General features: G+C 36.9%; 3 protein-coding genes across 4 annotated transcripts; 1 reads left to right on the top strand and 2 right to left on the bottom strand.

Annotated features, from left to right (window-relative positions):
* LOC130710036 (uncharacterized) lies at positions 1 to 7933 on the top strand. 2 transcript variants are annotated; one of them, XM_057559190.1, is made up of 9 exons: positions 4 to 317; positions 414 to 2990; positions 3073 to 3176; positions 3578 to 3647; positions 4059 to 4844; positions 5132 to 5334; positions 5726 to 5852; positions 6656 to 6862; positions 7087 to 7933. In XM_057559190.1, the coding sequence occupies exons 1-9, from the start codon at positions 150 to 152 to the stop codon at positions 7228 to 7230; spliced, it is 4386 nt and encodes a 1461-aa protein (XP_057415173.1). In that variant the 5' UTR covers positions 4 to 149; the 3' UTR covers positions 7231 to 7933. The 2 variants fall into 2 exon arrangements, with proteins under 2 accessions (XP_057415174.1, XP_057415173.1); XM_057559191.1 differs by lacking the exons at positions 5726 to 5852; positions 6656 to 6862; positions 7087 to 7933 and having other exon boundaries at positions 1 to 317; positions 5116 to 5318.
* Positions 7934 to 10424: 2491 nt separating this feature from the next.
* Positions 10425 to 12416, bottom strand: LOC130715321 (probable WRKY transcription factor 29). Its single transcript, XM_057565403.1, has 2 exons — positions 11903 to 12416; positions 10425 to 11320 (listed from the first exon to the last, which is right to left on the bottom strand). The coding sequence occupies exons 1-2, from the start codon at positions 12277 to 12279 to the stop codon at positions 10732 to 10734; spliced, it is 966 nt and encodes a 321-aa protein (XP_057421386.1). The 5' UTR covers positions 12280 to 12416; the 3' UTR covers positions 10425 to 10731.
* A 1742-nt stretch (positions 12417 to 14158) lies between these two features.
* Positions 14159 to 18291, bottom strand: LOC130715094 (G-patch domain-containing protein 1). The gene is made up of 11 exons (XM_057565134.1): positions 18106 to 18291; positions 17934 to 18018; positions 17709 to 17785; positions 17585 to 17609; positions 17365 to 17479; positions 17209 to 17275; positions 16322 to 16415; positions 15480 to 15664; positions 15059 to 15283; positions 14867 to 14983; positions 14159 to 14481 (listed from the first exon to the last, which is right to left on the bottom strand). The coding sequence occupies exons 1-11, from the start codon at positions 18181 to 18183 to the stop codon at positions 14416 to 14418; spliced, it is 1134 nt and encodes a 377-aa protein (XP_057421117.1). The 5' UTR covers positions 18184 to 18291; the 3' UTR covers positions 14159 to 14415.
* Positions 18292 to 21775: the final 3484 nt, after the last annotated feature.

Genomic DNA, 21775 nt, shown 5'->3' with positions numbered 1-21775 from the left:
AAAAAAAAAGACTTGTTGATGAGCAACAATGAAGAGTAGCTCTCTTTTCCGAGGACTGAATCCGAATCCAGTTCCAGTTTGAGAAAGGATTCAATCGCAAAGTGAGTGAGTGTTCTTCAATTCAACGAATCAATGCGATTCAATCATCAATGAAGTGCAGATCCGTAGCGTGCATATGGTCACGCACACCATTCCCTTACCAACACCGTGTCACCGCCGTCGCCGCCTTCACCCAACCACCGTCTCCCACCTTTTACACCGCCGGATCCGATGGCTCCATCATCTGGTGGACCCTCTCCCTTTCCTCTCCCACCCCGGTATTCTCCTTCCCCATTTCATCTCCATTTTCATTCTGTTAATTTCTTCAATCAATGAATTCTCATTTCTCAATCATGGGTTCACTCTTTTTGCAGCAAGTTAAAGCTGTGGGTGTGTTGTGTGGTCACGCTGCACCCATCACTGATCTTGGGCTATGCAGTCCCATAGATGCAGAAGAAACCGGTTGTGGAAGCAGTTTCACTGCGTTGATAAGTGCTTGTTCTGATGGGTTTTTGTGCGTGTGGAGTAGAAGCAGTGGGCATTGCCGTTGCCGGAGAAAGTTGCCGCCGTGGGTCGGCACTCCTCTGATAATTCGAACTCTGCCTTCAACACCAAGGTATGTGTGTATAGCTTGCTCTTTTGTGGATGGAAATGAAGATTTAGTGGATAGAGAAGCTCAGCATAGGAAGCCAACTAAATGTACTATCCTTGTTGTGGACACATATTCACTTTCCATTACTCAAACTGTGTTTCATGGGAATCTATCTATTGGTCCTATCAAGTTTATGGAAGTGGTGTTTGATGATGAGAAGAGGAATTCAGTGTTAGTGGCTGATTCAGCTGGGAATCAACAGATGGTTGCGATATCGGAGGACCCTCTTGATGGTGGGGAAAGCATGGCAAGTTCGCGCCGTGATAAATCTCAGTTAGAAAGTTCTTTTAGGTATGAGGGATTCAGTGGTGCGGATCAAATTGTTTCGGTTTTAACCTATGGGAATATTGTTGCTTATGTCTTGAATAATTGTTGCATTTTTAAGTCGTTGTCTAGTGATAGTACAATTGGAGAGGTTTCTTTTGCGGACAGTCTCTTGTGTTTAGGTGATGGGGATTCTACTCAATCACATGCTGTTGGTGGCATTTTTCTTGATGATATAGGGAATGTGGCCAATGCCCATGAGTTTGGTGACTTGATTCCAGTACATTTTGTTGTGTGGAATAGTAGAGGTTGTGCAATTATCTATAAAATATTGTATGAGAATGATGTTTTTCAATGTGAACCTCATGCTGAGATTCCTGCTACTCATGATCAGCCTGATATGAGGTCATCTATTTGTTTTCTACAAGTTAATCAACATCTTGTGTGCATCAAGTCAATTTGCTTTCATTATGAGGAACCTTTACTATGGAGACCACATGTCACAATCTGGTCACTGCTTCACTTTGATGATAATCCAGGTAAATTGTACCGTCAGTGCAGAATGATCAGTGATGGATCTTTCAACAACTGGTTTGAGAAATCAACTCAACTCAAGAGTCTGGATGATATTGAGACTACATCAACTTTTGCTGCAAGTCCGAGTTCTGATGACATAGACAATATACATGTGGATAGCATGACTAGTTATTATGCTTCCAAGGGGCAGATAGTTTCTTCTTCCATGATTATCTCTGAGAACCTCTTTACTCCTTATGCTGTTGTATTTGGATTTTTAAGTGGAGACATAGAAGCTGTGAGGTTTGATCCATTTCAAGGGATTTTCTTGGATGGTGCAGGTTCCAATCCTGATGAAAAGTCAGCTGCATACAAACAGCAATTCTTGGGACATAAAGGTGCTGTACTTTGTTTGGCAGCACATCAAATATTGGGCAGTACTAAAAGTTGTACTTTTAAACGGGTTTTGGTGTCTGGAAGTACAGATTGCACAGTTCGTATATGGAATCTTGACACTGGCAGTCTTATTACGGTAATGCATCATCATGTGGCTGCTGTGCGTCAAATTATTCTTCCCCCATCTTTGACTGGACATCCTTGGAATGACTGCTTTCTTTCAGTTGGAGAGGATGCATGTGTCACTCTTGTTTCTCTTGAGACTCAGCGGGTGGAGAGAATGTTTCCTGGACACATGAACTATCCTTCGAAAGTTTTATGGGATGGAGCAAGAGGTTATATTGCGTGCCTCTGTCAAACACATTATGGAACTTCTGATGGTGATGTATTATACATCTGGGATGTAAAGACAGGTTCCCGCGAGCGAGTTCTACGTGGGACAGCTGCACATTCAATGTTTGATCATTTTTGTAAAAGCATCAGCATGAATTCCATATCTGGCTCACTGCTGAATGGAAATACATCAGTCTCTTCATTACTTCTTCCAATCGTTGATGATGCAAGGCTCTCCAACTCCTCCTTAAGTCCGTCAGAGAAGTTGCTTACTTCATCAAGGTCATCACCAAGTATTTCAAACATGACTGAGCTTAGATCTTCCAAAGCAAATGCAGGTGTAGAAAATTCATCAAAGCCAAATTCGTCCTCCCTGTTTGGTCTCTTGAGTAACAAGCTTCCAATCAAATGCTCTTGCCCATTACCTGGTGTTGTGTCTCTGAGTTTTGATCTCGCATCATTGATGTTCTCTTTTAAAATGAATGAGTCCACACAGAATGGTGATGGCAAGCCGGTTAATATCAACTTGGAGCAACAGGGAATTCCGGAGCAAAACCCCAGCCACCATAATCCTGAAACTATAGAGGGGCGTGACTGGGTTAGCCTATTTGAAGAATACTTACTTCGATACAGCTTGTCATTTTTACATTTGTGGAGTGTAGATAGTGAGCTTGATAATTTGCTGATAAATGATATGAAACTGAGGAGACCAGAAAATTTTATAGTCGCTTCAGGTATTCAAGGAGATAAAGGATCACTGACATTGGCATTTCCTGATGCTACTCTTGAGGTAATTTGTATTGTATGTTAGAACCTATTCTTTTATCATGTCTCATTTCAGTTGTTCCTAAGACATTTTAAACCACATGCAGCTCTGGAAATCTTCATCTGAGTTTTGTGCAATGAGATCATTGACGATGGTATCCCTTGCTCAACGTTTAATTAGCTTGTCTCACTCTGGTTCAGCAGCCAGCAGGTATAGTGGCACTACATTAATAGAAGGGAAAAAAAGGACCTGCACATATCAGGGTATTTGTATACTTCCATATTATCTTTTCTTTTAAATGAAAATCTTGTGATCACATCTTGCGTTAAGTTTTTCCCTGGAGTAAACCTTCTTTTACTTAACTTATCTTTTCATAATGTTGGCTAAAATTCTCTCCTGTTGTTCGTTGTTATGTTATGAATTTCCTCCCTTACTAATTTGAGTTTTACTGCTTTTTAATGGTGTTTCTGTGTGGTTTCTCTATATATGTATTTTTCTTATTTCCTTTAATTCTGAATTCTCAAACTTGTGAGTTAATTCCTTTCTATTTTCTTTTAACAAAAAGAACTCAGTTAAAACAGTTTATTGATTATTGATAGTATCATGTGCAGTGCTTTAGCAGCATTTTATACCCGGAATTTCATTGAAAATTTTCCAGATCTGAAGCCACCTTCATTGCAGGTTTGTAATCTGTAAAAATAATGTTATACTTTGGTTATTTTAATCTAAATTGATTTGACACATGTTCTATGTTATTCGTGAGCTTGTGGGGCATATATGATAATACATTTGGATGCATCATACTGATTTTGACGTCCATTTTCTTGTTACATGGTATTGGAGCTGTTTGAGTGTCTGAGATAACTTAAAATCTGGCAGTCTAGTGCTCTTTGCTGCCGCATAAAATATTTATCAAAACAATTTTTTTTTTGTTCCAGAAAATGATATTACTGTAACGATTAATTTCAATGCTGGATTAGTGTTGTAATTTGTTATATTATGGGTGGTTGACGATGTTTATGAATAGCTTGTTATTCTAAACACTTGTGAATTGCTTGATATCAAGTGCTGAAGACTATCCTCTTTAAACAGCTCTTGGTGGCTTTTTGGCAAGATGAAAGTGAACATGTACGTATGGCCGCACGCTCTATATTTCATTGTGCTGCCTCTCATGCTATTCCACTACCTCTGCGAAATTCAAAACCTATTGAGTCTACTAATATGAGCTCCCAAGTGGGAAGTGATAACAAACACATGGGAGATATGACAGTACAAAGCATATCTCCTAAGGAAGAAAAGCAAGGGATTTCCCAAGATGAGGAATCCAAAATACTTGCTTGGCTTGAATCATTTGAAGTGCAAGATTGGATTTCTTGTGTTGGTGGAACAAGTCAAGATGCAATGACATCTCATATTGTTGTTGCTTCTGCATTGTCTATCTGGTACCCTAGTCTTGTAAAGCCAAGTCTTTCTACATTAGTTGTTCATCCATTAATGAAGTTGGCTATGGCAATGAGTGAGAAGTACAGCTCCACTGCTGCTGAGCTCCTTTCAGAGGGCATGGAGGGTACATGGAAGGAATGCATTGCCTCTGAGATTCCTCATCTGATTGGGGATATTTTTTTCCAAGTAGAGTTGAGTGGCCCATCATCCAAGTCAATGACAGAAGTTCCAGTGGCATCTTTTGCTATTAAGAAGACATTAGTGGAGGTTCTTCTTCCAAGTTTAGCTATGGCTGATATACCAGGTTTTTTGACTGTGATAGAAAGCCAAATTTGGTCAACTGCATCTGATTCACCTGTCCACTTGGTGTCCTTGTTGACTCTTATAAGGATCATGCGTGGTTCTCCAAGAAATTTGGCACAGTACCTTGACAAGGTTTGTAAGTCTCTTGTTAGTAGGACTGATTTTCAGATAGATTCATATTGTTGCTTCTAATTCTAGGCTGAGCTTTTCACCAAAGTTCATGCATTTCCAAAGTCTAATTCAAGATGTTCACTTCTATATGTTTCTTTTCTTGTTGGTTTTTTTTTTCAATTACCACTTGTTAGATGTGGATCCTCGAAATTAAACATATTAGCATTTCTTAGTTGTTTTAAATTACATACTTAGTTGTTTTGAGACATGAAAGCATGAATTTTCGTGACAGTTGGTCAGATCTGCAGGTTGTCAACTACATTTTACAGACTTTAGATCCTAGCAATTCAGTTATGCGGAAGGCGTGTTTTCAGAGTTCGATGACAACTCTCAAAGAAGTTGTACGTGTATATCCTATGGTTGCTGTCAATGAGTCATGGACAAGACTGGCAGTTGGAGATGTGATTGGAGAAGTTAGCAATGCAAGCATTAGGGTTTATGATATGCAAAGGTTGGTTACGAGATAGACTTATAATTTTGAAGTTAAGAATGAACTTTTAATTTGGTCAACTAGCTATCACAGGTTTCTAAATCTTTCTTAAATCCATTTTCAAATCATTTGAGACTAAAGTGCGAGTTAAATACCATTGTTAGGCCATGGATGATCAGATCAATGTTATTGAGAACTTAATAATCAGATGAAATGAATGAAGAATTTGTTGTGGACCTGACCTACTTTCCCAGTTCATATGATTATGGCACTCATAATTTGTTTCTGCTCTCCCCTTCCCCCCACCACCTTTATGTGCATCCTCTTTGAAACCTCTGATTTAGATTTTTGAAACCTGTGATAGCTAGAGAAATAATAATTTCCTAAAATGGAGAGAGTCTCTGTTATGCAGTGTCACGATGATAAAGGTTTTGGATGCAAGTGGGCCTCCTGGACTACCAAGTTTGCTAACAGCAGCAACATCAGGAACAGTGTTAGCTACTGCAATTTCAGCACTAAGCTTTTCGCCAGATGGAGAGGTACTGACCAGTTGATGAAAATATCTTGGCTTGTTGGTGCTTTTTGATAAGCTGATTAAATAATATCTTGGAGTAATGTATAAAAATTGTCTTATTCAAAATCTCAATAACATAAGAAGAACTATATACTGAGATATTTTGACCAACAGAATAGGCTGTTGCTGGCTTCAGATCATATGTTACTGATTACTATGCTATTATTGACAAATGACAATGATATTGTGAGTAATAGAATCAGTTTTGAGAAATACTTGACTGCTCAGAACGTAAGAGTAATAGGGAATCTTCACAACATTTCCTGACAGCCTTATGGCTTCCCCTGTTCTTATTCACCATATTTTGTATGATTTAACCTGAGCTTTCCATATTTGTTCATCATGCTTTACTGGGCCAATTTAAACCAGATGAAAAGTTTCATTTCATATATTTTGAATTTGTCCAAAATCTTTTTGAGTTCTACTGGTCTGTGAACCAAATGGACTCCTCTTTCTTAAATTTCTCATTTGCAAATAAATTGGTTCAGCATGTTGTTTTGTGAAAATCAGTATATCTCTCCCTCTCTTAGAAAGCTAACATATCTTCCATTTAATTTTAAACTTCTTGTTAAATTTGTTTTTATTTTCTGGTTGCGACTCATAATATTGCATCAACAGTACTCCCTTTATTCGGTGCATCTCCCCATCTTATGACAAATGTTTTGTTTCTCTTTTGTAAAATTATTTGCCTTGGAATTGGTGCTTTGTACAAGTATGCTGAACTGATATTTCATTCCCTTCTACACTTTAAACATTCTTCGCTGATAGGGGCTGGTTGCTTTTTCGGAACATGGGCTTATGATTAGATGGTGGTCACTGGGATCTATCTGGTGGGAGAAACTGAGCAGAAACTTTGTTCCTGTCCAGTGCACCAAACTAATCTTTGTTCCTCCTTGGGAGGGATTCTCACCTAATTCATCCAGGTCAAGCATAATGGCCAACATTTTAGAAACAGATAAGCAGTTGAACTTTGAGGTAATTTTCTTTCATCATTTTTTGTGTGTAAACAAATATCTAGTGAGTGAAACTCTGAACTTGTTCTTCAGCTTCTGATTTAAGCAATAAGTTGTGTAAACTAGTCTTTGGCTGGAATTTTTTTTTTACCCTCGAATCTTTTTCAGTCATGCAATTTCAGCAATTCAATGTATTTTTGCATGCTTTCGATCAACATTTGATTAAGATTATATTTCCTTTTGTAGGATGATTCGAGGGATTCAAATCATGGCGACAGTTTGAAACAATTGCTTCATAATCTGGACCTTTCTTATCGATTAGAATGGGTTAGTGATCGGAAGGTATTTCTTACAAGGCATAGTCATGAATTGGGCACTTTTCAGTTATAAGGATCAACTAGTGGCTGATTCTCTGAACATCTTGCTGGAAAGTCTCAGTGATTTCACAATTTTAGTTGAGGCTTTATCATGAAACGAGCCTTTAGTGTGTGTAGCAGCCTTTAGCGTGTGTAGCAGCCGATCAAACAAGCAAAAGAGGATTCATTTTTAGTCAGCTCATACTAGCATACTAGTTGAAGAGGTATTCATTGGATTGCTTAAAATTAGACACCCCATTTGTGAGGATTGATTAAGAGATCAGCATTCAGCGCAGATGGATTCAGTTCCACTATTGGTGAAGGATTTTGGTGATTCTCTCAGGAGGTCTTACAAAAAGAGATGTTTTGCATGGTTTCAAGAGCCAATTGGATGTCTTAGTGCATCTAGAAATAAATTTGGCTATGCTTTTGATTAGAATACTGGGAAAAGGAAGAAGGTTGGCTTACAGTATAGGAGCTTTTAGCAACATATTTATGGTTAGGGGTCAAATAATCAGAGTGATTCAAAATGAGTAACCACTCTTGGACTATTTGGTCACTATCTGTAAATAAGTTAACTAGTTTCTCAAGTCCCCAAAGAATAACGGGGAAATACATGTCTCAATAGTTAGTTCTCGGCTTGTGCAGTTTTTTGAAAATATATCATTGGAGAAATTTATGTTGATCTTTTCTGAATTTTACCAAAGTTATATAATTTTATCGTGGTTACAATTGTACAGGCCTCTGCCTTTTCTTCCTTCTCTTTTCGTTGAATCTCTAAGTAGTTAATTCCATATTAAGATAATTTCGTTGACCTTAATGCATTGAGATCTTGCCAAAAGTAATAAGGATCGAACAAAAAGAAATCAACTTAACAATCCAAGGGTCATTATTACTTGTGGTCATTTTGTGCTGAAATAAGAAGTATATTTTTTATGTTACTTCTTCAGATGACAAGTTAAATTACTTTAAAAATGTTGAAATAGTATGTAAGAGAATTGCTGAATCAATTTCAAAAAAAAAAAAAGAGAATTGCTGAATCATAGGTTAAATTATCAAGATTGATTTTATCTTAAAATTTGGTATATGATGCGGTAGTATGATGGTTGATTTTATCTAATGGGAGATGACTTCATTCTTAATTTCTTATCGTATATAGGAAATTGTTCAACTCCGCAAAATTTAATTTAATTTTTTTAATTTAGTTGGTTTTACGTAGGTTTCGATGAGTTTAATGGATATGCACTGACAGTGTAAAATAGTTTTACACAATCATCCAATCAAAGCATGCCACATAGGAGAGATAATTACATTTGACTTTAATTTTAATTAAAAAAATAAGATATTTTTTAATTTGGCGGAATTCAATTGGATGTCTGTGTAAAACTATTTTACACTGTCAGTGCATATCCATTAAACTCGGTTTCGATACAAGTGCAATACTGCAATGTAAATAGATTTTCAATTTAATTTATAATAAAAGTTTCATTAACACTTGTGTCTTTAAAAATGAGTGTTAATGTCCCTTTACACCATTGCTAATGAGTATCTAAACACAATTAAATTATTCAAAGACAGATACAGAGAGGAGAGTTTAAAAAGAAATTAAGAGGAAGACATACATACACTCCTAGAATTACGTCTATTATAGGCGCAAACAAAAATGACAAAAACTCTGATGGAGAATTTTATTTAAAGTTAAAGTCTAGATATTTCCATGATTTTTTTATAAATAATTAAGAATTGAATCAATTTACAAAAATAATCTACTTTAAAATCATTTTTCTAACATGAGGTTTTCGTGACAGAGAACTAATCCGTCACAAAATCATTGGTTTGGTGTGGGATTCGACGGAATCTTGGCGAGGGAATTTCCGTCGCAAATTTACAAATAACCCAAAAAACAGACCAGCGAACTTGCGACGGAATACGTCCCTCACAAGTTTCCGTCGCTAAATTCACCTCGCTTTAAAGGATTTTGGGACGGAATATAATTCCGTCGCAAATAACCCGACAGTGATTTGTGACGGATATAATTTCCGTCGAAACTTCAGTGAAGGATTTACATCCCGTCGCAAACACAGTGACGGACTGACGGATATGCATTCCGTCGCAAACACAGTGAAGGATAAACATTCTGTCGCAAGTTTCTGTGACGAATTTGTTCTCTGCCGGGATACGTTGGCTTGGACTTTGTGACGGATTTTGTCTTCGTCACATAAAGTCATAACGTATTCTCCCTGTAGACACACTGCCATGTATTTTGTGACCGATCCTTTTTCCGTCGCAAATAATCAATTTCTCTCAATAAATTGTTTCTAAACAGTTTTCTTGCCTTTAAAACAACCCCCCATGGTTTATAAAAAATTATTCATTATTAGAACTGTGTCAATCGTAAGACTGTAAGAGACTATCCATTTATAATTTTTTTTGTATTTATAGTACGTTAACAATTATTGAGTGTAAAAATAAAAATAAAAATGATTGAGTGTAACTATACTGAATAATTAAACTTCCACTCATAAAATAAAATATCGAATTTTTATTTTTGTAAAGGAGTAATGATATATACACACCCCATTTTTTAAACACTTCATTTCCATCTCTTTTTATTTCTATCTCTCTCATCTTATAATCTATCACATATCATATTTTCTCTCTCTTACTTTTTCTTTTCTTCCTATCTCTCTCACCATTCCACCTCTCCACCTCAAAAGAGAGGTGTGGATGAAACATTATCTTTTTTTTGTGTGGGTCAAATAGTGATTTTCCTTACAGCGTGGGAAAAGGTTGGCAGCTAAGCTGGACACTCGTTGGATTGGTGGCCCACTTACATGTCCAAAATTCTAGACAAAAAACTCAGAATGTTACACGTCGGAGGTAGTTGAAAAATTAGAAAATTGATGCTCATTAAAAATTGGAAAAACAATATACACACTCATTCCAACTCAGAAAGATATATCATATATAGATAGGAATAATAGAAAGAAGTGAGAAATGTCATAGGTAATGGGATAGAGAAAGATGCTTCATTATGTACCCAGACACAATTACTCAGCATAATTGAACATGTTCTCAACAAGGAACAATAAAATAGAAGCTCATTTGGTAAATAAATTGTAAGTACACTGCTTAATTGGTTATCACATGGTCATTATGTTAGGATCCAGTTTTATTGCAAACTTGTTGAACTTATGATTACTGAAAATGTATAAACCAAAAGAACCATTGTGAGAATAAATCCTTAACTCAACTTTTTCAATGCTTAAAAAACCAGTGTAGCACAGGTTTTGTTGATACAATTGTTTGCACAGGACCAATAATGGCTATATGCATGTCATGCATGTTTTTCTATTCTACTTTTATACAATCCAAGAAAATGAAATATAATCCACATGCATGTGGCCAAGGAACTAAGTACATGTTTGGAAATTATTTTAGAATTGACTCTGAAGTCAGAATCAGGGAAGAAGCTTCTGGCCCCTATGCTAATTTTAAAACTGATTTGGATAAAAAAGAAGTTGATTCAAACATGTCATCGATCATCAGAACCATCAGTGAAATCACAGCCATCTACAAGTTCTTGGTACTTAAATCCTATGAGATCCTCAAGCTCTGAGCTTGGGATCCAACCATCACCAAATGTAGCACCTCCAGCATCACCATCTAACCACTCAAGAAAATCTTCCTCTTTCTCCAAACCCTTATCACTTTGTTGCACTCTTGTCCCAACCTCATCTTTAATGTTGGATGAGGCCACAACAACCAAATTGGGTGTCCTTATTGGAGAGTGAGTTACTGCTGATGATGAGGAATTTGAGGAACATGTGTTTTGGGAAATGTTCTTATTCCTTGTGGTTCCTGCTAATGAGTTTTTCCTTGCTGGCTGGGAATGATTGTGTTCTGCTGTGTAGGTAACTAGAAAAACTGCAGGATCCAAATGGCTCCTTTCAACTTGTTTCCTTGCCAAGCATCCTTTGGTGCTGCTGCACCTGTAGTAGCTTCGAGGATAAGGGGAACCCTTTATTGGTTTCTGTCCATATTTACGCCAAGCCCACTCATCAGCAAGACCATCACCTCCCTTCACTTGTTTCTTCACCACACTCTTGTTCTGGTTTTTCTTGCTGAGAATTAAACCAACAGACACATCATTAGCTTTGCAGGACTTACACATCTTTGAAAAGATTTTATAAATTCAAATAACTTGGAATATATGAAACAACTTAGGTAACATCTGAGATTTGCCTTTTTAACTGAGCTCACACAAGTATCAAGGTTTTCCCTACAGTTTACACATAGGAAACTTCCTCGTCCCCACACGTATGCAAATACTTTTCCTTGCATGACTCGATCCGAAGACCTGAAGGGTTAGTACTAGGTATATTTGGTACTTAGCCTGTAGATCTTGAGATCGGGCCTCAAAAGGTAAAGCACTTTGTTGCAGGGCGAGGAAGTTTCTATGTCTACACTGCGGGGTAAATCTAGACCACAAGGTCCAGTTCAGCAAATCATAAGTATTACATAATGTCAAATATTAAATAGTAAATGTATTTTCATCCAAAAACTAAAATTTTCTGAATAATTGTTCTTAATATGGTATGAGAGTTTAGTTTGATTCTTGTTGCACGTTTAACCAAGTAAAAAAAAAAACTTGAATTCGTTGAAGTATGAAGGTTTTTATTTGATTGGATGAGCAATCAACTTACCCTCTTTTATATTTAGATACTGAGGGAACTTGCAAATCTTGTGAAGCTGCTTTCTCTGATGATGATGCTTTAAGTTCTTTGACTTCTTTTGGGATAGGTAGGGAACTTGTGACTATGGTACTCTGTAATGAATTCAGAGGGTGCAAAACTGGGTAGAAAGGTTTGTAAAGCTCTTCCAATTCATCAAGGACACACGTTGCTTCTGAGAATTCAGGAAAATTAAAGCCAAGAAGCTCATCTTGTTCAGAGAAGAAATGATGAGAAAAGTTATGATCCTGATGGTCCATCATGGTGGTTGCTGAGGCTTCACCGTTGTTGCATCCTCTGACAATTGCTTCCAAATCCCAATCCATTAAGCAAGCAAGCTCATTCATCATGTGAAAAATTAAGACAAAGATGGCTATATAAAATTACAATGGAAGTGAGATATTATTGCAAGGATGAGTTTTGAATTAATAATGTCAACCTATGTGTGGATATATTTATATAACATGGAATGGTAACCATTATTGGGTGGTTTTTTTGAATATGTGTTGTTTGCTTCTTCAAGTTTCAAGCTTCAAACTGGCAATAGCATTTTCAATTGAGCTGACTAACAAAAAAGTCAAAATCTGTGCAAGTGGAAGTGTGGAACGGATATTTATTCAGCAATTCGGTGCTGAATACATGAAAATAGTGTCCATTTTTTCGGTTTTTTGGGGATTGTAGGCTACTACAAGACAGAAAATAAGACATTTTGAATCAGTCTTTGGGGCCAGTACAATACAATTGGTTGGTTGTTGGATCTTATACGTAAGAGGCCAATAATTTGGAATCAATTATTATTAATACTTATAGACAATTTGATATGAGGAAATGATTAATTTCGTCCATGGAAGTTAAGTTAACCATCGCAAGTTAGTCACCGAAAGAAAAAAAAAAAAATCATATAAGCTTATATTAGTAGTTTTTAAGAAGTTTATATGAGTAGTAGTTTTTGTAAGTCAGAATTGGATTTATGCCTAGCTGTTTTTTTTACGTTGAAGATAGAGATGAGAAACTAGAAAATAAAGTCGTACAGTACGATCATCTTGCATCATGCATATGAGAGCTTGTTAAGATTTTTCTCCAAATCATCACTCGCTTATTCATTTTAACTTTTTGGGATTGGGATTTTGCTGGGGGAGTTCAGAAAGAGATATATTAGATACATGTTGCACAAGTTAACTTCTTTTTATCCTCATGTCTGACCATTTACCAACAAAACATTAGCGCGGTAGATAAATTTAATTCTTATATATAAGATGATTACATATGTTTGAATACCAACGAAGTCATTAGTTAGGAGAGACTGTCACAGTTTTTTAAACGGAATTAATTAACGGATGTAAATGCTTAACTTTACAAAATGCCTAGTTGCATGCTATGTCCATTTTTTCTATGATAAGGCCAAATTAGAAAGCAAACATTTGTTGCAACTTGCAAGATTTTATCCATATGCCTCTTCAATTCCGTGCACTTATGTTAATCTATCCCGTGTATATGGTCTTGATTTGCGACCAGTCACTGTTAAACAAAGAAAAAACAACAAGCATCTAAAGTTGAATATGCTGTTTGTTTCGTAAATGCAGGGAAGAAGCTGTTGCGATGCAAATGCAAATGTGGACTTTTAGGACCAACTTGGTCGGTGCCATCTAACATTTCACCATCGTAGCTCAATCTTATGACTTTTACCACACCACTTGTGCCTCTTCACAAGGGTGTAGGAAAAGACTGTGCATGTATCATAATCTCATTCATAAAAGGAATTCCATTCACTTACACTACTATTTGCACTCGAAGCGTTTTATTATTTTATTCGACTTTTTAACTTTTCCAGATAAAGTAATGTTCAATTGGGTAGTGTGTTTGGTTGATAAAAGAAACATTTGCACCCACGTTTGGTTACATGTCTGAAGAAAGGGTTATTCAAAGATTGCTGGTTTGCAGAAATCGTGACTGAAATGTCGTGGCAAATCCAGCTATTCTTTTCTTGCAAAAAAGGCTAACTGAAATGATAAATATATGACGTGTCTGAATGAAAAATAAGATAAGAACTTGAAATTTAATATATAATGAACAAATCAAAATAAATCATTTGCAGTTTTTATCCAAATTGAAGTTAATTGTAACCTAGTATTAGGGTTTTCTACAGCTAGCTTTTAACTTCAGACCATATGTTCTAATAGTAATCAATTAACTCAATTTCATATATTTTGTTTACCGACACAAAATGAATTTGGATTAAGCACGTTTCATTATTCATGAGTTACAAAGAGATAATATCAATATCCAATCCATGGACACACTCACTTAAACAAAATTTAAACTTACAACAAAAAATATAAACTAAATTTTCATAAAATGTTGTCAACACTTGACAGATTGCTACAACATTCAAGGTAAGCTGTGCAATCTGTGCAATCTGCACAGTTCTCTCAACACCCCCCGGGAGGGTTTCAAATGAGAAAAGCCGCAAAAAATGTATCAAAAATTCAACTTCTCGTAGATGCCAATCGTACTCTTTTCCCTTCAATACAAAATTTCCTACTACCTGACAGCTGAAGCCAAAGACCAAACCATGTCACAATTTGGTAGGCGAAACTTGGAAGTGAAATGATAACAAATAAATCAACATGCCCAAATCCGACAAACACAGATCACTATTAAGTATCACTATTAAGTATAACAATACTGGCTTCAAGTAGTTCCATCAACAAAAGATATTTTTAAGAATTTAGCCCATTTCTCCTCAATTCCTATTAAGTCCATGCACAAAATTTATTAAGTAATACTACAAAAGAAACAGGCAATATACATAGTAATAGGTATTCTGAAGAAAAAGACTCTTCAAATTTGAACTAGAACTGGAAGAAATGTAGTTCCATTCTACCCAAATTTCAAAATAAATTGTCTAACAGTGATACGTGATTAAGACAGCCATACCTTTTGCTTCAAGTAAGTAATAGCGTCTCTTTTTGAAGAAAAGTCGGACAAGATTGTTGATGAACGCTCTTCAATAAGAACCTTGAGTTGTTTTAGTTTCAGTGATTCTTCAGGCACCTGTAATTGAGTGAATAATCAATCATGAAATAACTAATAAGGAGGAAAACTGCAACACAAAAAAACAGGTCTTACCTGCTGTAAAATCTTTTTACACAACTTTTTCAGCTTCACTTTGGATTCAACAACCTTTTCTACTTTAATTAAGTCATCACGTGTTTGTTTTTCCATGGAATCAGTGTCAGAATCTTCTTCATCACTATTATCAAATGATGTCTTTTTCCCCTCAAAATAGCATCCAGCTACTTTCTTGGGCCTGTCCTTGATGCCTAGCCCTTGCTTTCCTGTTGTGGATTTATCCTGGCATAACAATTGTAGAACAATTAACTATTATAGCCATAAGGTTTGACTATGAAATTAATATCAAACATAATGCTGACATTTATCATTAGTCAAGCATTACAAGCAACCATCCTTCATGTAATTGAACATCACATGTATGTTTGATGAATTATATATCGCATATACCAACTTCACAAGGCAAGAGGTCACATACTTGGACTAGCTTGTAGAGATTTTCTTGATCTTCTTCAAAAAATGCAGTTCTCTCTGTCCCACTTTTTTTAGCACTTTCAGATATCAGTGACTTTCTCTTCTTTAATTCTGCTCCAAGATATCCACCAGAGATAAAACCAAACTTATAGCCCCACCACTCTGGAGGGATAACAGGATATATGCTTCCTGTACCAGTGCAATATTAACTGATTGAGGAAACTGGACTTATAATAATTCACACAAACACACATAATTAATGTCAGCAATTAATTATGTGCAGAACATGAAAGTTCAGGTGTCTTACTTTCTAAACAGAACCCTATTGAAAGAATGTGTTACAAACAATTGGTTGCACCTAAGAGGTAAATATGGCAGCTTTTTCCTTGCATAAATGAGTTGGTTATCAGGGAAAATATCCCCAGAAGTAAAGTTTTCATTTTCAATGCAAGTGAAATCACAATAGAGATATACCAAGGGAAATTGGCTGTACTAGTATAGCGAGTATAAATAAATACAAAAAACATCATTCTCTGAAAGGGTATCTCTTTGTTTGGTTTTGGGGGAAGGAATGGGGGGGCAGGAGGAGGTCTGAGGGGCCATATGAATAGGAAGGTCTTTCGGTGGGTTGGGGGCATCTCACAGTGAACTTTTATATGAGTAGAAGAGCTACAGAATTTCCAATGCATATTCAACCACATAGTAAACAACTAAACATCACAAAAGAGGTGAAAAGAGAAGGTTCGAGACTAGAGAAACAGTAAAATATGGTACTGAAGTTCAGATATCATGTGTAATGTCACAATCATATAGATAGCACAAAATCTCTGTAATTCTAGATTATACCTTCATCTTCAACATTTTGAGTTTCAGATGTCTCTAACAAATTTAATTCAGCATCAGAATTGTCCGTACCCTCAGATGGTTCAGTCTTTTTAACCTATCACCAAAACCACAGAAGTAAACAACCAGTGACTACCTTGTATCAAATAAAATAAAAATATATACATTTAAGAAGCTTGCTTATAGAAATCCTAATAGTATAAACAGATACTTGCATTTAAGTAACATGATCTTCTTTTTATTTACTTATTTTCAAATAAAAGAAACAAAAGGGCAGGCTGATTTTCAATCATTTGTTGATGTAAATAAATTTGAGGAGGTTCCATTCAATTCTAATCGACCAAAGATGTGCATTCTCAGGCATTAAAATACACATCTCAACCACATGAAATGCAAGTTTGAAACACAGATATCTTCATGTGTGTCCTGTCCTGATCAACCAAAGCAAATAATAACAAAAATCCAGTCACGTGCAAACCAGGCTTCAAAAATGAAGATAATGACCGCATAAAAGTTAAAGGTATTCCAGGTTCATTAAATCAAACACTGCAGCAAACTTATTGAACTGAACACAATAAATTAATAAACCATGGTTAAAATGAAAAAATTAAAACAGAAAATGAAAGCTAATATCAGAAACCAACACCAAGTCCCACAAATTTAGCTATTAATCCATTAAATTTTGGCAAATCATGTGATGTCATGGACCTGGTTTCAAAAATAAGTAAAAAAAGAGAATTCCATTCATTAAACTGTATCAGCATCTAGATACTTTCTTCATCTCTAAATGAAACTCTACAGTCAACATCATTATAATTTTTTTAAACTAGAAATATTAAACATATTATTCAGGTTCTAAAGATGTTCAGTGAATGGTGTATGAAACTTACAAGAATTCCTTCAAGATCCTTTAAGGAATATGCAGAGACGAGCTTCCCCCTCTCTCTTCTCTTGTATCTGAAAACAAAGCATGGCAAAATTCATGCGCCGTGGCTAAATAAAAAGTAGACAGCATAATGAATAGAAAGGATACACAATGTACAGACCTTCCTTGTGGTCTAGTAGCTTTGGAGACAGAGTCCTCTGGATCAGCAGCAACACTAGCCGCCTCAGTTTCCACCTTAGCAGGGCTATTATCATCATCATCATCATCATCTATGTCTGTCATAGCACATAAAATCACAACCCTCACAACACATTCAAGACATAAATGAAAGACATGACGATAATCTATTGCGAAAACAGAGGAAGGTAAGATGATTATACCTTTGTCCTTGGATTCCGGCGCTTGCTACACATTTCAGAGGGAAAAAAAAAAGAAATAATTCAGTAAACATATCAGGAATTGAAAGAAATGAGATTGTGAGTAAGTAGAGAAAGAGGGACATACAACTTTCAATCTCTTGAGGATACTATCAAACTGTGTGGTGTCAAATGCCCACTGGTTAGGCTTCTCTAAGCCAATACCTAATCAACAGAAAAATGTAACTGACTGAAACTAACTTCCTATCTCAATTCTCACATAACAAGCTGAAAAGTGAAAACTAACTATGAATTATGAATCTGGTAATAGAGAATAGCATGTGATGATAGATGTAAAGGAAGAAAATCAAACCAATAGTGTCCTGTTTGTTCTGGACTCGAACATATCCTTTGATTCCCTGCTTCTCTTTGCCAAGACCTTCTCCTTCTTCCCAACCCTAAATCAATCACCAAATCGAGTTCAATTCGCAAGCAATTACAGAAAAAATGGAACACAGAGAGAGAGAGAGGATTGTGAGGAGTACCATTTGCTTCATGAGGCGAAAAGCAGCGGATCGCCTGGCGACACCGACGTAACAGAGAGGGGTTTCAGGCGCCGCCATGGCTCCGCCGACTGCACCGCTGATTCCTATATGCACTGCACAGCCAGAGCTTACTTTCTGTTCTGATTTGTGTTTTGCTTCTTCTTCTTCTTCTACCTACTCGTGTTAGGGGTTTAGGGCTTTCGCTTTCGAATTTTGATTTCTCTTTTTATTCGGGTCGGGTAAGAAATCCGTTAAATTTGCCCGGTCCAGTTACAATGGGCTAAGCCCAGCCCAATAAGTTACAATGGGGATTGATGAGAATTGAGATGTATAATCTAAGAATCATTTTCATTCCATAAAACCTACTACTTCTAATAGTTTCTTCTACAATCATATATGTCTTCACTCAACATGAATGAAAACCGATAAAGCTTCTAAACACACCAAACAATGATATTACTTGTTCTTTCAGAAACAATTCTGAGGTGTGTACAACGTGTGGCAAGGCAGAGTGGAGTGAAGAGGCGAAGAGCATCGTGTTGCCATTGTTGAAGTAATAATTATGAATGAAGTAGTCTAACATATGACAAATAATCAAGAGTTAAAGAGAATATAAAGTGGAATGACTCACTCACCCATTGCCTTAAGGTTTTGTGCTGAATGTATGTGGATGATGTCTTAGACCACTTATGCTCTTAGTCTCTTACCTCAATATGTGGATGGTAAACTCCTAACCCCCTCATGAGCTATAAGACTATGAAGAGTCTAGCGTTTTGCTACGTCACTTCAACAATATGAGTGTTCGAAGTGGCAAATATATCTGCAAAAGACACTCCGACACTCAATTTAATGAAGAAATTGAGAGAGAATTTTCTAAATATAGAATAACTATGAATGTGCAGCATTAGTTATGTTTAAAGTGGTTGAATTGTCAAATATGTATCCGTGTTCCTGTTTCTTAGCGTTTTTTCGCTTTTCGGGGCCTTGCCCCTCCATGTAACCAAAAAAAAAAAAGCTAAAATAAAATTTTTCAAATAAAATATATATATATATAAGAAATATTGAAAAACAAATTTCTATATTTTTTTCCTTTAGAAAAATAACAAATATAAACCAAAACACTAAAGGAATCATGAGAGAGTCGCTCAATATGAAGGTTTTAAGCTCAGAATCAAGCCTATTAATAATATTAGGCAAGAAAATCTGCAGACTCATTTCCATCTTAATGTACCCAGACTGATCCTCAAGTTACAATTAAGCAGGTCCCTAGTGAATAATGTCTTGTAATAATAATTTAACACATAGTGGTGATTCAATTAATGACTCACTATTTTAATCAATGTCTCAATGACACACTAACTCAATATTTTGTATTTATTAGTACAGTAGCTGGTATGGGTTTGTGTTTGGCAGGGGAGGGGTATTTGTTTGTGTGGGCTGTTTGTATTTCTCGGCTGGGTGATATTTTGGGGTTTTGTTTTGGTAGTTTTTTGTTTGTTTTTTCTAGTTTTTTCTTTTCTTTTTCATTTCGGTTTGTATTTGGGTTTGACACCCCTTATGCCATCTTTGAATGCAATTATTGGTTTATCAACCATTTTTTTTTTTGAATAAATCGATAATAGATTCGAGCTTAATAATAACACTTTTTTGAAACTTTAATAATAACACTACTACTTGAGATGAAATGATGAATTCGACTGCACACTTCATCTTGTATATAGGGCCAGAATTTTTGATGCAGCCAAGTCCTTAGTATACTAAATGATGGAGCTGACCCAAGCCACATCAACCAAACTCTCATCACTCTCATTCCAAAGATCAAGAAGCCAGAACATGCCAAAGACTTCCGACCCATTAGCCTTTGCAATGTGGTCTTCAAGTTGGTTACAAAGACAATTGCCAACCGCTTGAAAGGAATTTTGAATGAAATTGTGGAAGAGACACAAAGTGCCTTTGTACCGGGAAGATTAATCACGGATAATGCCATTGTTGCTCATGAATGCTTCCATTACATGAGGAGGAAAACAAGGGGAGTAAAAGGAGTAATGGCACTCAAAACGGATATGTCCAAGGCCTATGATAGAGTGGAATGGGCCTTCCTCAAGAGCACGTTAGAGCAGATGGGCTTCCCCACCAAATGGACAGATCTGATATTGAGATGTGTCTCCACTGTCTCCTTCCAAGTGATGCTAAATGGCCAACCGTGCAAAAGCTTCAAACCGGAAAGAGGACTCCGCCAAGGAGATCCCCTATCTCCGTACCTTTTCATCTTATGCTCGGAGGTTCTCTCGGCTATGATCAATTCTAAGGTAGCGGAGGGCTGCCTTCATGGGATCAAGATCACACCATCCTCTCCTACCGTGTCCCATCTCCTCTTTGCGGATGATAGTATTCTCCTCGCAAGAGCCACCCTAGAGGAAGCAACAATCATCAAAGGTATCCTAAAAGACTATGAGACCTTTTCCGGCCAAAGAATCAATTTCGACAAATCCGAGCTCTCTCTAAGCCGAAACGTGCCTAGTCCCAGAATTATTGAGCTTGAACAGCTCCTTGGTGTTAAGGCAGTTGAGAGTCATGAGAAGTACTTGGGACTACCAACACTTGTAGGTAGATCAAAGACCCAAGTCTTCAATTTTGTGCGAGAAAGAATCTGGAAGAAGCTCAAAGGCTGGAAGGAAAAAGCCTTATCTCGTGCGGGAAGAGGTGTCCTCATAAAATCCATAGCCCAAGCAATACCATCCTTTGTCATGGGGCTCTTCCTTCTCCCTTCTACTCTATGCTCACAAATTGAGAAGATGATAAATAGCTTCTACTGGGGAGGGAGCTCAGATAAAAGGTCACTGAATTGGATTAAGTGGGACTATTTGGCTACCCCTAAGAGCTTTGGAGGCCTTGGATTTAAATCTTTTCACAACTTCAACAAAGCTATGCTGGGAAAACAGTGGTGGCGGTTGCTGAACAGGGAAGAATCCCTAATGGCAAGGGTCATCAAAGCCCGCTACCCTAAAGGTGGGATTGGTGATGCAAAGAGAGGGACAAACTCGAGTTTCCTGTGGAAAAGCATCTACGCAACTAAAGACATGATCCAGAGGGGTTGTATATGGAAGGTGGGAACTGGCAACAAGATAAATATTTGGTCTGATCAATGGGTGCCTAGCTACAACAGTGGGAAAATTCAAACAGCCAGAAACGAAGGACAAGAGGCTACATGGGTAAGCCAGTTGATGACCCCCTCAGGCAGGTCATGGGATGAACACCTACTCCGAACCCTCTTCCTGCCCATGGATGTGGATAAGATTCTCCAGATCCCATTATCACTGGAACATGGGGGTGACAGATTAATATGGAAGGATAGCATCAATGGGCAATATAGTGTCAAAGGAGGATACAAAATTCTCAACAAATCCACTGGAGGAGATGGAGCTGCTGGCCCCTCTAACTCTAGAGGCTCACTTTTGTGGAAAAAGATCTGGGCCACTGAGGTTCTACCAAGTTGCAAAGAATTTATCTGGAGAGCTTGCAAAGAGGTGCTCCCTGTCTATGCCAACCTGAAAAAGAGAGGGATTGATCTCGACCCACTTTGCCCAAGCTGTGGAAAAGAGGAGGAAACAACGGCTCACGCAATCCTGTCGTGTAGCAGAACGCATAGGATCTGGTTCGCCTCACACCT

Source organism: Lotus japonicus, chromosome 4 (genome assembly GCF_012489685.1).
Source record: "Lotus japonicus ecotype B-129 chromosome 4, LjGifu_v1.2".
In the NCBI taxonomy this organism is placed as follows: domain Eukaryota; kingdom Viridiplantae; phylum Streptophyta; class Magnoliopsida; order Fabales; family Fabaceae; genus Lotus; species Lotus japonicus.
This window is presented reverse-complemented; position numbering and strand designations above follow the sequence as displayed.

Excerpts from the sequence above, each read along its gene's own strand:
- LOC130710036 (XM_057559190.1), top strand. The coding sequence starts at position 150 with ATGAAGTGCAGATCCGTAGCGTGCATATGGTCACGCACACCATTCCCT. Across the intron at positions 318-413 it reads CCCTTTCCTCTCCCACCCCG|CAAGTTAAAGCTGTGGGTGT; the intron begins GTATTCTCCTTC and ends CTCTTTTTGCAG. Across the intron at positions 4,845-5,131 it reads TGGCACAGTACCTTGACAAG|GTTGTCAACTACATTTTACA; the intron begins GTTTGTAAGTCT and ends TCAGATCTGCAG.
- LOC130715321 (XM_057565403.1), bottom strand. The coding sequence starts at position 12,279 with ATGATGAATGAGCTTGCTTGCTTAATGGATTGGGATTTGGAAGCAATT. Across the intron at positions 11,321-11,902 it reads GTATCTAAATATAAAAGAGG|CAAGAAAAACCAGAACAAGA; the intron begins GTAAGTTGATTG and ends TTTAATTCTCAG.
- LOC130715094 (XM_057565134.1), bottom strand. The coding sequence starts at position 18,183 with ATGGCGGCGCCTGAAACCCCTCTCTGTTACGTCGGTGTCGCCAGGCGA. Across the intron at positions 18,019-18,105 it reads TTCGCCTCATGAAGCAAATG|GGTTGGGAAGAAGGAGAAGG; the intron begins GTACTCCTCACA and ends TGATTGATTTAG. Across the intron at positions 17,276-17,364 it reads GCTACTAGACCACAAGGAAG|ATACAAGAGAAGAGAGAGGG; the intron begins GTCTGTACATTG and ends CTTTGTTTTCAG.